This window comes from Mya arenaria, chromosome 7 (assembly GCF_026914265.1).
Source record: "Mya arenaria isolate MELC-2E11 chromosome 7, ASM2691426v1".
Classification (NCBI taxonomy): Eukaryota; Metazoa; Mollusca; class Bivalvia; order Myida; family Myidae; genus Mya; species Mya arenaria.
Genome location: NC_069128.1, coordinates 59963677 through 59978976, shown reverse-complemented (window position 1 = coordinate 59978976; position 15300 = coordinate 59963677). Strand labels below are relative to the sequence as shown.

Genomic DNA, 15300 nt, shown 5'->3' with positions numbered 1-15300 from the left:
AAAAGGAATTATGCATTTAAATAATGTGTATCACACTTATAATACTTCTGAAATTAGTGTCCAGTCTTGAAAAACTTATATTCTGTCCACTGTGTAATGTATTAAAAAAAATAATTTCATATTACATTTTTTTTTTTACTGTTTAAGGTCAAAATAAGATATGTATTTTCAAATGTAAATGCAAAAAAACATTTTTACAAAATTGTCATCAAACTTTGCAACTAGGCTTACCAACTGCAAGAAATTGAAAATAAACAAAATGTTATGTTTTAAAGTAAACACAGTCTTCATTATATAAAAGATCAACTGGCAATAAAATACAACATACAGACAAGTACTCTAACCAAGTTTTATAGCAATAAAAGACTATTGAAGATTTGACCTATTAACTTCATTGACCCAAATTCAACATACAGATAAAAACTTCTGAAAAAATGACATTGAATAAAAACTGCTGCAGAATTGTTAATGCCATCTACCAGCCCACAAAACTAGTTTATTTTAGTTGAAAGTCCACACAAATTAAGGGTCAGTTTCCAAAAATTGGGGAAAAAAGACTTGCCCCTCCATACCTGTTTTGTGATGAGGAAGTTGTACTTGTCATATATCTTGCAGTGTTCTACGGGTCCCACACTCTCGCGCTTGATCAGTTCGCGAACCTGCTCCTTGTGAGCTTCCAAAATGTCCTCCAAGATCACGGGCTTCAGCGTCGCCTTTGACTTGTCCCCACTCTGTAATGTACAGGGGCATTATAGTAAATCAGGATTCCCTCTAGGTATTTCAAAGTTGTCACTACTTTATGCCAGAGAGTCCAAGGGTCCGAACAAGCCCCTTTTACAAAATAGGGGCAGTGCCTTGAAGGGGGCATGTTACAGGGTTCGAATTTAGCACTCGCACACTTGCAAAATGCGAGCCAAAATTGAAATATGCGAGTTGAATTTAAAGACCCTCGCAAAAATTTGCAGAAAATATGCAATCCTCGAAATAGATATGATCATAATCGATGATCAATTCCTGCACAATAGATATAAAACTAATTTTAGAAATGCCTACTTTCGTTTTCCCATAATCACGCAGAAATTGATGACGTAGATTAATGTAATGCTCACAGACAGGTACTCGTTACTATGTGGCAGGTACTCGTTACTATGTATTTTTGTAGACCAGGTCTTTCGTTTCCATTTTTGGTGGCGGTATTTAGCGATAATCGTATCGAGACACAGTCTGTATAATGATGACAAGCTAAAAGATAAGTTTTTTTACGCGTGTTGATTTTAAAATCGCCGACGGCTGATGGCAATGATCAATCAGTTCCAAAAAAGAAGCCAAAATGAAATAATTCGTCCGTTAAAACTGTTACTATGTGGAAGAGGGAGTGGAACATTAAATTGACCCTCAACACAGATGACGAAAGGAACGTTTTGCACAGACCAATACTGGCCTGATCAGACTTCCGCAGTTCGTACTGTCAGTGTTACATATATGATGATATTGTTTATTGTACAATTACATGATCATTCATTAAAACAATTAAACTATACCTTAAGCCATTGTTTTCAATTAAATATATACTTTTCCCTAGAAAACATAAAGGTTTGCCTTAAAAAATGCGAGTGAGTGTCTGGTTTTGCGAGTTGAAAATTTGAGCACTCGCAAAAATTTGCGAGTATCAAAAAAAGTTAAATTCGAACCCTGATGTTAGTGCCCAATATGACATTGAAAATTAAATATTTTGAAAAAAGAAATGTATAAAAAAATGGTACCAAATTGTTTCCACTTTTGAAATTTTGATGTGTTTGATGCCAATGGAGATCGCAAGTGAAAACCCGGGTATTAATTGGAAAGACAGAAGAAAAATTGACACCCAGCAGTAGTGTATGAATTCAGGCTTGTTCATCTAAAAGTTAAATTTTCACCACAAACATTGTATGAAACTGTCACTAGTTGCTTACCCATTCGGAGTACAGTTTAGTCTCCACACGTGGCACGACCTGCGAGGCCTTGATCATCACGTCAAATACGTTGAGAAGCACCACCTCAAAGTCCTTGAACGTGGGCTCAAACTTGATCTGTGTATTATCCAGGATCAGGCGCATAATGAACCCAGGGTGTTCATACGCTCTTGTGGATTTCTAAAACAAAGAAAAGATAACTGTGCAAAGGTGTAAGATAAGACAAAGTATTAATATGAGAACTATGTCAAAATAATATTTATTTGAAAAAGTGAGGCCATGTTTAAGACACAGTGGCTTGATGACAAAGGCTCATTAAAGTCACAATAAAAAAATTCAACTAGCCAAAATATTTTATACATACTTGAACATGTATATCATCAATATAATACATTGCCATAAACATAAAATGAGATTTGAAAAAATAAATACCCTATACTGTAATTTATGAAACTTTGACATCAAGCCACTGTGGTTTAAGAGGGAACATTTTAGTAATGTAACAGCCATAAAAGCCAAAAGGAAAATATGACTTCAATCAAGCATTCTAAAGTCATAAGTATGTCCCCAAATTTCCCTTCCATAGGTTGTGTAAGGAAGCATTGCTAATCATCAAGAAGGAGAAAAGCAGGTGGCAGTATTTTGTTAGCACAAACTGAACAGCAAGATCCTTTAAAGGAAGTCACACTTAAAAATAGTAAAAAATAACAATTACTGCTGGTTGTACTTAAAGTTGGTCCTGGTAGTCACCCAGGAGAGCAATGATACCTGCTGACAGTACGTCATCAGAGTGGCTGCACAGTTGAAAAACCAAACCCCTAACCCCTACGACATACTAACCGCTGGTTGTACTAGTAGATCCTGGTAGTCACCCAGGGAGAGCAGTGACAGCTGCTGGAGGTTTTCTGTCATCAGGGTGGCTGCACAGTTGAAGAATGACTCAAGTTTCTCCTGGTCTTGGTTGCTGGGAACCTGCTTGCGCTTGTTGCCCATGTAGAAGATGTTCTGTACCTCTGGGAACCATCTGCAGAGAGAAAAGAAGTTATTTGTAAATGTGAGTGTGCTGTTTACAAGGCAGAACTCGCTTCAAGAGCTATTCTTTGTGGTATGGGGGGGGGGGGGCAGTTGGGGGATATTGTAGTGCACAACACATTTTGTCTGACCTGACAGCTGAAAGGCTAATGCAGGTTATTTTTATGATGCGCAGGACAAAAATTAGTTGCAGTCTATTATTTATATTCTGTGTTTTTTTTGCATGTGCATGAAAAAAGCAGTGCATATTGTTTGAAATGCTAAATGAAAACCACAATGAATCAAATCAAATGGTTTTTAATTATTATTAAATGTATTTATTGTTACTGCCAAAAAATAGTTATGGGTAGTTTACTAGTCTTGAAAAGTTTGCTTTCAATACACAGGACAAATTGAAAATCCACCAAAATTGGTCTTTTTGTTTTGGGTACCCTGAGTCATGGACAGAAATTGCGATTTAAAATCAAAATTAGGCCAATCTTAAGCATGTTTATAGATTAACACATTGCACAATATAACATTGTACAAAAAACTTTATACAATCAGAACAGCTGATTTGCCAAGTGTGCTTCAAGTCTTACAAGGCTTAATATATACATTAGTATTGATTAAAGATCAATAGATTTGAATTGGATCACTTCCAATACCTCCTTGCAGTTTAATGGTACATTATTTGTTACGGGGCAAAAATGAGAACATTATGTACACATGGGGAAGTTTGTGACACATCATGTTATGAAAAGAAATTAAAATACCGATAAGGGGAAATTCAGTGCAATAAAAGAAAAAAACCCTGTCCTTTATACAACATAGAATTCATGGACACATTGTAGAATATTTCAACATTAAACTCTAGTAACTTGCACAAATTCTTCTTCTTTTGCATTTATAGATGCAAATCTATCACTAAGCATGTAATTTAAGCAAGATTGTCAATGAAAAAATATACCTTGTATATATATAATTATATGGTATATTGTTATATAATTATGAACGTACTTTTAGAACTGTTTCATTTTCAATATTCACCATTTTCAGATTATCATTAAAGAGAGATTTTCATGCTAAAATTTTTAGGAATCTGAAACATTACCTCATATTTTCCTGACTGCTCCATTAGCCATAATGTTAAATTTTGATGCCTTGAGATCCATGGTATTTTGGTATCATTTGAAAGGGTGTTGCATTCTGATTGCTAATATATAAAATAATTGACCAAATGAAAATAACACATGAAGTTATAACATTTTTATTTTTGCTATTTATTTCAACTGAACTAGGACCTAAACTCACCTATTTAACAATCATTGAACCAAAAAAAAAACTTGTTTGATGTATTATTTTTAGCTAAGAATTAATTTATTTTTCCTGCATACAAAATAATAACAAAATAATATGGGGTCACCCAGTCATTGTAATTTGGCTTTTGAAATATCAAGCCCAAATTTATATCGTAACTAGTGCTTGGCATCAGATTTTGGGCCGAGTGCTAATTTTGACCACTGGTCACCAGGCATCCAACATTTACATATTTGTGGGTCAGATTCCTTAAAGATCATTTTAAATATAAAAAAGCATCTTTTCAAAAACTTAAAACAAGAAAGGGGCCTTATTTTAAAGCTGATTAAAGCAACTTGAATCTGAACCATGTCTCACTTTTTGAGGAGTTTTTCCTTGGCGGCCTCGATGTGTCTCATACAGAGGTTCTGGAATCCCCCTAGCTCCATGGAGTCCTGCCGATTGTGGAACTCCTCTATGTCGATAAACCGCAGACTCCTAGAATAACAGGCATAATGCAGATGTATCAACTGATGATGAGCATGTATGTCATACAATTTTAAACTCACATCTAATTTCAATTCAGTACATATAAACTCAAAAGCTATCATGTGGCTTTTTTCAAAAAAGTATTCTAAAATAAATACATTTTTTCACCATTTTATGCTCTGAAAAAAGGACATCCAAAATTGTTTTGGCATGAATGGTATGTATTCTTCAAGAAATAAACTTTATCACATTCTTTTATCTGTATAGCCTATTTTTTTAAAGCATTCTTGTTTATTTTCTTACAAAGGCCAAATTGGAAATCCCATTTATTGCAGCCTGCTTGGACAAGTTAAAAATAGTCAAACTATCTTTCACTATTTTTTACATGTTTCCATTCATTTGTTTTCCACTATTGTACAAACAGCAAGCATAATAACATGTTCTTGCAATTCCTCTTATCCAAACAAGTGTGTGATAGGTCTAGCACTTGTCGCATATTATACAGGAATTAGTTTCGTGTAGTTTGACTGATATGAGGTTGAGGACCCCAATGTAAAATTTGTGGACTGGGCTAGATAAAACCCACTTACCCAAAAGAGGCGTGCCAGAGGTCTAGCACCTGAAGCATACAGGGGTTGGTCACATGAAGGTTGACCGATACCACGTCAAGAGCCCCAAGGTAGGAGCGATTCCAAGGCTTTGGAACCACCTCCAGCTCCTCACGATGTGGCAGTAGTTTCACTGTCTTGTCATCTTCCCGCTCACGAGGGTCCTTTAGCACAAAGTCCACTGGAAAATCAGAATCAAATGCAAATCTCCTGTTTCTTATTTGGTCTTTAATCTCTTAGATTTAGGAAACTTTGGCCCATTCAAAAGGCTCAAAGATTCTTTTTCCCCCAAAGTGAAAATAAAATTACTAATATGCTTTAAAACAATAAATATATAATATATATTTCAGCAAAGATTTAAACCTTTGAACTTTAAGTATTTTTGTCTTTTCTTAATAGCATTCTTCTTCATTTCTAAACAAAATTTGAATTCCCAACAAAAATATTAAACAAAATAACTTGTTTTTCCAAATCAGAAACGCCCAGCTCCCATTTCGAAAATAGTGGAAAAACACTGCGTTCTCACCAATGGCTTTCTTCACGCTAAGGAGGTAGTCCTCCCTCATCTCGTCTGAGAGATTGTCGATCGTGTCCAAGTGTCCGTCCTTGAGCTCCTCAGAGATGAGGCTGAGTACATTCTCGAGCCATGAGTCTTCCATGGGTGCGACGTGCTCCGTGTCAATTCCATGGTGAATGTAGTAGTAGTATCGCTGTAGGGGGAAATGTATTAAATATTTATTTATAAAGTACAACATATTAACTACAAAAACATATAATTATGGTCTTTGTTGAATAATTGAATCCTTAAGAGGTCATAATCAGCAAGAATTAAATACGCTATTATTACAAGGAATACTAGAACCTGACGCTGTTTATCTAATTAACTTTTACAGGCTGATTGCTGAGCAAAAAAGTTCAGTTTCCAGTTCAAAAACAACATCTCAATCATTATGTTTGTTCAGTAACTTTGTTGATACAAGATTACCATGATGCCTGTATAAATGTATACATGTATTATATCCACACATCTTCTGTTAGGTCATTTTTCACAAGTTTTTAGAAAATGCTGAAGGTTTAAAACTTGCAGTAATATAATCTTATCATTGGCATGCAAACTGGTAAGTTAATTTTCCTAACTTCTGTCAGGTTTTAAATTTGCAACTGGTTCACAATCTACTGTACCCACCAGAATATCTTTCTCGGCGGATGTTGGTGATCCGGTTCGAGAAAGTGGTTGAAGCTCTCCGTTGTTGACGGAGGCTGTGGAACTGTGTGGCAGACCTTCCTCTTGCCTAAAATACACAAGTGAAGATATTTTATTGGTTTCACATTAATCATTATTTGTGGACCATAAAAACTGATTTTCTTAAACATGCTCTCACCATTACATGAAGATTACATAATCAATATGTAATTATTCAAAACTGTTAATTCTTTTCAGGTAAGTTAAGTAACATATAGACTGTCTAAGATTTGATCACCACTTAAAATGATAAGATCACATTAAAAGCTTTGAAGTTTTTTTTATATACATCAGCTTTTAAACAAGATAATAAAAACACTTAATGATTTTTAAATCGGCATCATTCGACTAGAGAATTCTATGGCATACAAACTATATATTGGAACACTTACATAATGATGTCAACGAGGGCCTTGCGGAAGTTTTCTCTGTCCTTTTTTGGCTGCTGGAACTGTGAAACATCGGCACCATTCTGTTTCTCTATGGGTTTCAGTTTAGGGTTGGGCTTGCGACGCTTTTGGTCACCTGAAACAACAGCAAGTTAAGAATAATTACTAAACTTTACGTAGAAACATACATCCTCCAGCATAAGAGCACAAATAAATCTTTAGCACTGAGACAATACTAGACCTGTCTGCAGATGTACAATTTAATGTTTTGAATGAACATGCCTGAATTCTGCCATTAAAGCTTGTCATCAGATTTTTAACAAGCCTTGCTGCATAAATACAAAATTTGAACAAGCAAATAAAGCAGTGAGCAGTGGTGATGTAGTTGAATAAATTAGCAAAAGCATGCAAGCCCTGCACAATTGGGTAAAATGTTTTCTTGGCTTGAACAAATTATGGATTTTATATCAAATGGGGCTTGTTTTCATGCATTAGTTTAAGAATTTGAGCTTGTTCATTTAATTGTTTATTACATAGTTTTACGGGATTGGTGGCAGGGCCCTTTAATAGGGTTTTTTTTTTACCTGGGTATGCATCCTGTTTTAGGAAGGGAATGGGGCCGAATTTCAGCCCCCCACCAAAAGGGCCGAACAAAGACATGTTGTATTATAAAATATAGTAAACAATAATAATCATATTGAAAGACATGCTTTTAAAAGTTTCTTTTTGTAAAAAATCACACCAACATTTGCATTTAGAATATAAAACATGTGAGTCATAATTATCTGATTATTGATTGAAACAACAATTACATGTACATGTATAGTTTGTGATAAAAAAGCAATATAAATTGTGGTACAACAGGGTGGCTGGCAAAATAACTTCAAGAACATCAAGTCTCTTAATGATCTAGGAATCTTAATTTGGACGAACATAGAAGAGACCAAATGAATAATTAATGGAAGTGGCATTTAAATACCTGACATATACATTTTATACAAAGAAAGCCTTCAACATGAATAGTCTGCATTTTCTTACCCAAGGATATCAAATCTACTTAAACCTGGGTTCCACCTAGACAAAGCTTTTTTAGTTATTCAACATTATTGAATATTTTGTAAATATAATTTGATGATTTTTTAAAATATCATTTTCTTGATTTGTTGCTTTTCCTATTATGAATATACATGTTATCAAAAATTTACAAACTTATAAAATTTACATGTACCGGTACATAAACAGGGTATGAAATGTGTGTGTTATCTATCTAAAGGTTAAGAAATTGCGTTGTAGAAATTCTTAGCTGGGACATACCCAAGATCTCCTGGGCTTTAGCCAGATCATCTAGTTTTAGCTTTTGCATAAAAATTCAAATAAAAACCAAATCTCTGTTAAACAAATACATGAAAAGAAAAATAATTTGTTTTTTCGTTGCTGTTTTTTAAATTTTAGATGAGCCTTATTCTAATATATATTGAATTAAAACATTGAAAACAAAATAAATATATTTTGTACAATTTAAAGATTTATAACAATTTACGATGATTCATAAATATATAAAATAATGGAAACTTAATTTGAAACACTTTACACACTTACAAATAACAATTTTGACAAAACCATGAGTGCTGCATGAAATCACTTTCAGGCTGACATTATATTTTTTACAACAGAAGTACAAATACTGACTGCATGACAATTGTGACTTGTCTACCTCTGTTTGGTATTGCTTCCAACAACCTATACACCCCCGGAAACTGGTACCTTTCTTCTATAACTCTTAACTCTTCCAGAGTATGAGCTGACACTTTAAAATCATGAATGATATTTATGCAACAGTAATTTCACTTTAATGGTTCACATTTACAATCACCATCTTGATCATCATCTCAAGTGATTGTCTCACACTCACCGAGAACAGTTTACTTGCAATTCACCTCACATAAAGATTTATTTTTGTATCATTATTCTACACAGTGACAAAAATATCAGATTCAGACTTTATTTCATTAAATTATAATCATCTCCAAACAATACAAAACTTAAATACATTATCCTCATAAACTTCATTCTTAACACTGAATTTGTCTTTAACAAATTGCTATGACTGAACTTTTGTTTTAGAACCATCACCACCACATATTTCAGATCTATTCACTTACGTGCTGTGAGTTCACCAATCAGGTCAATGTGGTCTTTTCCATCATCTTCAGGGACTTTGCCAGACAGGACAAACGAAGGTGGATTTTGTTCCCATGCAGGTTTAGAGCGTTTGGAAGGCAGCACAGGCAGGAAACGTATCGGATCATTGGTTCCCTTTCCTTTACTCCCTCCGTTAGCCCGGGGGCTTGGCTGAAAAACAGAGCCCCTTGCTTATGAACTTATGTAACCGGTTATTCAACACAGATAGCATGGCTTTAACTGTCTGGCTATTGACTAATTGTGCTAGCTTTTACTGAGATCACATGCAGAGAGAGGTTGTAGTTTGATCCCCACCAGATTTACATAAAAATAGCGATTTGTGCAGTCTGTTACACTTACAAGATTCATTAATGATTAAACATTGCATTAAATTATTTATATACATGTATGTAAAAAGTATCTGTGCAATTAAATTAATGTTCATGAAGACAAACTGTGTCTTTCACCCTGTGCTGGAATTTGTTATGAATTACAAGACATGATATAGATGCAAATTATGCATACTTCAACACCAGTATCGGATGAAATAGTATGCATGCTCAGAAAATGGCTCGATCACTCCTGACCAACACATAACTGCAGGAAAATTTGTGACTAGCATGAAACTCTACCCAAACCCCCTGTTAGCCTGTGGATTAATGATGCTAACACACTCTTAACAATGTCAAGTTAACAAATCTTTATTGAAATGAAGTGTGAAACATTAAAAAGCAGTGCTGTTTTTTCCAATGTTTCGTTACATCACAATGTCAAAAAGGCTAACATATGATTAAAATTATTAAAATAATTTAAAGTGGAAAATTATGTTGATTTAAAAGACTGCAGAACATGCTTACATTTACTCCCTGGTTAAGCAATAAACACACTCTCCTAGTCATACACACTAACAGTAACACAGGGTTTTAAAATCTATAAATATGTTCATTTTTCATTAAGCAACATTTAAATTTACCTGAATTTCAGCCATGATTGCCTTGAATCAACGTTACCTTTCCAACGTACTAGTTTTGCATTTAAAAATAAAGAATCAACAATTTGCTCGAAGAATAGGCCGAAATAAAATGTGTTGTTATTCGGCCGTTTCGATTGCAAATGCAAATGGCGGATTTGGCTTCTAACGTTGCTAGGGAATACCTTTTTTTCATAAACATGTCAAATTGACAAGAAGTTCATTGTTTACGCTTTATCATAAATATATATAACATTTAATGAAATGAACAATTAATATTTTATTCTTTTAAGAAAAAATAATTAAAACTTTTCAACCGTATCTCAATTTTATTTGTAATACAATAATCTAAAATGTTATTATTTTAAACCAGTCTACGAGCACCTGCTGGTTAAACTGAAAGTGAAAGTAGAATCATGTCAAGCAGGTGGAGCAAGGTCGTGAACAGGTTTACTCTCACTGATACACAGTTAGTTGGACTGTCAATTGTTTTACCAACAGGTTTTGTATCGTTATATTTTGGATCACTTCTATACAGACGACGTGAGTATACTTAGCTGCTAAACTTAACGCTTATCACATGATTCTGCAATTCTTTGAGTAGACTTAATACATTCAGTTTCAGCATAAGTTGTCTTATGCAACTGTTATGCATATATCTACTCATTATGGTTCCTTAGAGTGTGATGTGTTATTGGTACCAGCTAGTACTTACTGTTTGCAAGAGCCTATGCAACTATGATGTTTGTGCAGCATGTTGTGGTAATGCCTAATGGTGGTATTTAATCATGATACATTGACAATATTAGCACCAGTCAATTGTAACCACGGCCCCCCAGGTCCGGGGGATAGCCGGGGAAATGGGCCGTGTTTTTACCTTTCAGGTGGCCCCGCAGTGCCGGGTGAATGCAGTGGTTTTGTCTACGTGCAAAATATAGCGGGAAATGGGCATAACCTAAGGTCCCTTGGGTGCAGTGGCATTTGGCAAGGATTTTACCATCAGTTCATTCCGGCAGGGCGGGGATTTTAGCCGGGGTTGGTTGGACCAAAAGTCAAAGTCCCCGCTATTCCCCGGACCTGGGGGGGGGGGGGCATGGTTACAATTGACTGGTGCATAAACAATTGTTTGCAGGAGTAACCAACCAAAACCTTTTCATGTGACTTGCAAAGCCTGGTGGGCACAGATTTCTCATTCCAGCAATGGCATCCGCTTTGGTGTCACGCTTTTCAATAAATTTGACTGACTTGTTGTATGCCAATAAAAGATCCCTTAATTGATATAAGGGTCAGTAGATTAAAAAAAAATGGTCAAAGTGACTTACTTTATTATTGGTATTGTTTGTTCCCGACAGACAAATTATCCAAATCGGTTTTTAGTGTTTGATGTAAAGAATGCTATGAATGTGTTGTTTAATGGAATCTCTTGTGTAATGCAGCAGACAGTGTATAAAGTGTAACTGTTGCATCAAACATTCATTGTATAGACGGCAGAATATAAGTTTGAAATGAAACAAAACAAAATAATTCCTATTAGATTACACTTTACAGTCATTTGCGATGTCTTCAAATGAATTTATATCACGATACATCTTCATCATTTTCGTCATGTCACTGATAAACATTGTATCTTATATTTTCAGATAAAATTAAAACATCAGAGTATACAAATGAGTCATTTCGCATTCTGAAGGGCTATCCTCACATTGGTAAAATTCTAGGGGAGGATGTAGATATCTCAGGGTTGTTCTTATACAACCCTTTCACCTTCAGATCACAAAACCAGATCAAGGTACTGTGGATACAGGGTTTTTATTGCTTTTGACAATGTTTTGTTCTTGTTTTTGTTTTTTTATTGTATTCTTTTTTATCTTTATTTTTTATTTATCATCACTTTCTGGTGTGTGTTTGGGGGGGGGGGGGGGGTGCCCCCAGCCCCTGCCCCCAGCCTCAAATAATGTTTATGGTACTTGGTTTGAAAGACATAAAACATTACTCAAGTGAGTTCCTTTTTTTTAGAGACAAGTCTAAATTCAGCCTTGAAAAAGGTTATTTGAGTTCTTGCCAAAATCTGGTCCTGTAAATTAGGGTTAATTTCTGCTTTTGCAAATATTAGTTTCAACATAATTCACGGTAATTATAGTATTTACGGTAATTATTTTGATTGTATAGTACTCTAGTAAATTTTAGTTGTCCGAATGACTATTACAGACAGGATTGATACATGCATGGCATTCATAACTATTTGAAAAGTTGTACATTTAACATGTTTTTACATCTTTTCACAGTTGTCATATCCAATCAAAGGGTCGCTGGGCAATAAGGCATCTCTCGTGAGTTGGTGTTCACTACAAACAGACCCTGAAGACAACAACAAGACTTAGTATGTTTGCATTTTTTTTTAACTTTTCAATTTTAAGCCATAATTGGGTTGGGGGTCATTTTCATTTATGGGCAATCTCATATCTGTTGTAAAACCCCAGCCAGGTCTTATTCCATGTTGACAGTCGCACCTGATTGGGCCTGTTCTTGTCTTGAGTGTACATTAAAGCCAGTCAGACTTGAATGCTTTTTTAAACCAGTGATCTGATCATTATATCTGTATAAACATATTAATATACAAATAAGTGATACGCATCCTGTACTGTACAGATACGCATCCTGTACTGTACATTTGATAACATGATCAAGATTAGTTGAAAGAAAATTGCAAAATAATCTAAATATCTAAAAATATATTATTGAAATCTTAGCCTCTCAGCTGCATATATTATAGGTTATATGTTATTCCATCTTACATACAATGTTACTGGGTATTTTACATCCATTGAGCTTATTTCTCTGCTTGAGCAGTGCAGACAGAAGACTGCACTGAATTATTTAAGTATTGTAAATCTGAATTCCCTCCACTGTAGTATCTTATTTATAGAACTATTATGCAATAATGTTCCAATGAGGTCATTGACCGTCAAAACCAGAACTTCATGGAGTTTTCCAGTTTATAGGAGTTTTCCCTTTCATATCCGTGTTTTTTACATTTGTTTTAGTATTAATATGTATACGCAAAATATTACATACTCTTACATGAATTATTTTTATAAATCCAACATTTTTCCATGCAGGTATATCTCACAGTCTCAGATTCTGATTTTCATTGAAATGTGGTACTTATGAGTACGATGTTCAACTCCACATGGACTCAGTTGAATATTTCTTGTTTATTACAAAAGTCTTGAGCTAAAGCTCAAGCCTTATCAGGACAAAAACTGTTCGGAGTAAACATGTTGATCCTTCTGTTTGTTTTACAGTTGGCGTGTGGACAAACTCAACCTATGGGCTCAAGTTGAAGAAGAAGGGAAACACGTGCAGTGGACATTTTTCCAACACCCGGAATGTCCAGAAGACCCGGAAATCAGCATAGAAAGGGCAAACTTAGAACAATTTAAAAAGAAGAACAGACGGATACGCAAGAAGGAAAAAGAGATTGAGGGTGGGGGAGGACAAAGTTGTGTGGGGATGGACAGTGACAGGGGCGGGTCAGAAAATAGGGACCGAAAAGTGGAATTGACAGGGTCTAAGAGTGCAGAAGGGTTAATTCAGACTTGATTGAAAAGATGTTTCAATACATGTGTTCTAAATTGTTTAAGGAAAGATAAAGCTGAAAATTAGTTATTTTCCAGTTAATGTATTGTTAAAAATGATCTAGTTAACTATTTGTGCCAGTTATCTATCTGTTCTAATTGGAGTTCATGTTTTAGTATTGATTTATGAAAAAATAGTTTTAAGGATAATAAAGACTTTTTTATTTCGGTAAATGTATATTGTTGACGTCATCATATGAACCTGACCCCAACATCACAAAAATACTTACCGTTAGTCAAATCTCAATCACAATCTCAACTCATTCTACCACATAAAAGCATAGTACTTTTCAAAATCTTGCATGTTATTATACTTTTTGAAAATGTGTTTTCTCAAAGAATGTGTTATTGAAAGATTTTGACAATATTTCAAAGAAAACTTATTCTAGAGCAAATAAATATAGTAAAGTAATTGTTGAAAGGCAATGAATTGTGCTCAAGCTGATTTTTGGCTGTAGAATATTTTTCCATTGCAATCTAGACCAAAGGTTTCAATGAACATATTCAATGATAGAATGCGGTTTAAAAGATGTTTCAATAATGTTTTATGTAATATGGTAAAATGAGTTTAGTTTGAGTTTGAGATTTGACTTAAGTATTTTCATGATATTGGGGTCTGATGTATGACATGACGTCATTTACAATCTTGTACAGTAAGAATAGTCATTTGTACATACACTCTCATACTGATGTATATATGCATGTTGATATTGTGTAGCTTAAAAAGAAAAAAAGTAATTTGTAAGTTAAATGGTGTTTGTCTTCTAGTTTGTTTTTTTTTCATCCATTTTTGTCAGATAAGGAACAAAGCAAGAACCAAATGATTTCTGATTGCCGAACTTAAAAGGCAGTCAAAGTCAAAAGCATCTAAAGACCTTTTTAAAATGCATGTAAGTGAAAAACCTCTTGCACTGTATGTTTTGAAATAAAATTATTGCTGCAATTGAAAGAAAATTGTAATTAGAAATGCAACAAAAACTGTAAGAATGGAAATGCTACATTAACAGTAAGAATAAAAGTGCTACTTAAACTATAAGAATGGAAATGCAACAAAAACTATAAGAATGGAAATGTTACCTAAACTGCAAGAATGTAAATGATACTTAAACTGTTAAAATGGAAATGCTACATATGAACTGTACAATTGGAAATGCCTCATAAAATCTAAGAATGTAAATGCTACTAAAACTGTTAAAATGGAAATGTTACATAAACTGTAAGAATAGATTTCTAAATACTTAGGATGGAAATGCTTAATAAACAGTAAAGTTAAAAATGCAGCATAAACTGTGAGAATGTAAATGCTACATAAACTGTAAGAATGGAAATGCTACATAAACTGTAAGAATGGAAATGCTACATTAAATCTAAGAATGGAAATTCTACATAAACTGTTATAATGGAAATGCTACATTAAATCTAAGAATGGAAATTCTACATAAACTGTTATAATGGAAATGCTACATAAACTATTGGAATGGAAATACTACATAAATTATTGGAATGGAAATACTACATAA

General features: G+C 34.2%; 2 protein-coding genes across 3 annotated transcripts in view; one reads left to right on the top strand and one right to left on the bottom strand.

Annotated features, from left to right (window-relative positions):
• LOC128240824 (dynein axonemal heavy chain 7-like) overlaps positions 1-10310 on the bottom strand; it is a 95235-nt gene extending 84925 nt beyond the window's left edge. For both annotated transcript variants that reach the window (XM_052957734.1, XM_052957735.1), the window contains exons 1-10: positions 10146-10310; positions 9154-9343; positions 6995-7127; positions 6546-6651; positions 5886-6069; positions 5342-5540; positions 4641-4760; positions 2793-2976; positions 1953-2132; positions 573-731 (exon numbers count right to left, since the gene is read on the bottom strand). In XM_052957734.1, coding sequence (XP_052813694.1) covers positions 573-731; positions 1953-2132; positions 2793-2976; positions 4641-4760; positions 5342-5540; positions 5886-6069; positions 6546-6651; positions 6995-7127; positions 9154-9343; positions 10146-10160 — 1470 coding nt within the window. In that variant the 5' untranslated portion in view covers positions 10161-10310. The remainder of the gene's footprint in view (positions 1-572; positions 732-1952; positions 2133-2792; positions 2977-4640; positions 4761-5341; positions 5541-5885; positions 6070-6545; positions 6652-6994; positions 7128-9153; positions 9344-10145) is intronic.
• A 234-nt stretch (positions 10311-10544) lies between these two features.
• Positions 10545-14531, top strand: LOC128240826 (uncharacterized). Its single transcript, XM_052957738.1, has 4 exons — positions 10545-10685; positions 11783-11931; positions 12428-12522; positions 13448-14531. Exons 1-4 carry the CDS (start codon positions 10559-10561, stop codon positions 13743-13745), a joined length of 669 nt encoding a protein of 222 aa, XP_052813698.1. The 5' UTR covers positions 10545-10558; the 3' UTR covers positions 13746-14531.
• Positions 14532-15300: the final 769 nt, after the last annotated feature.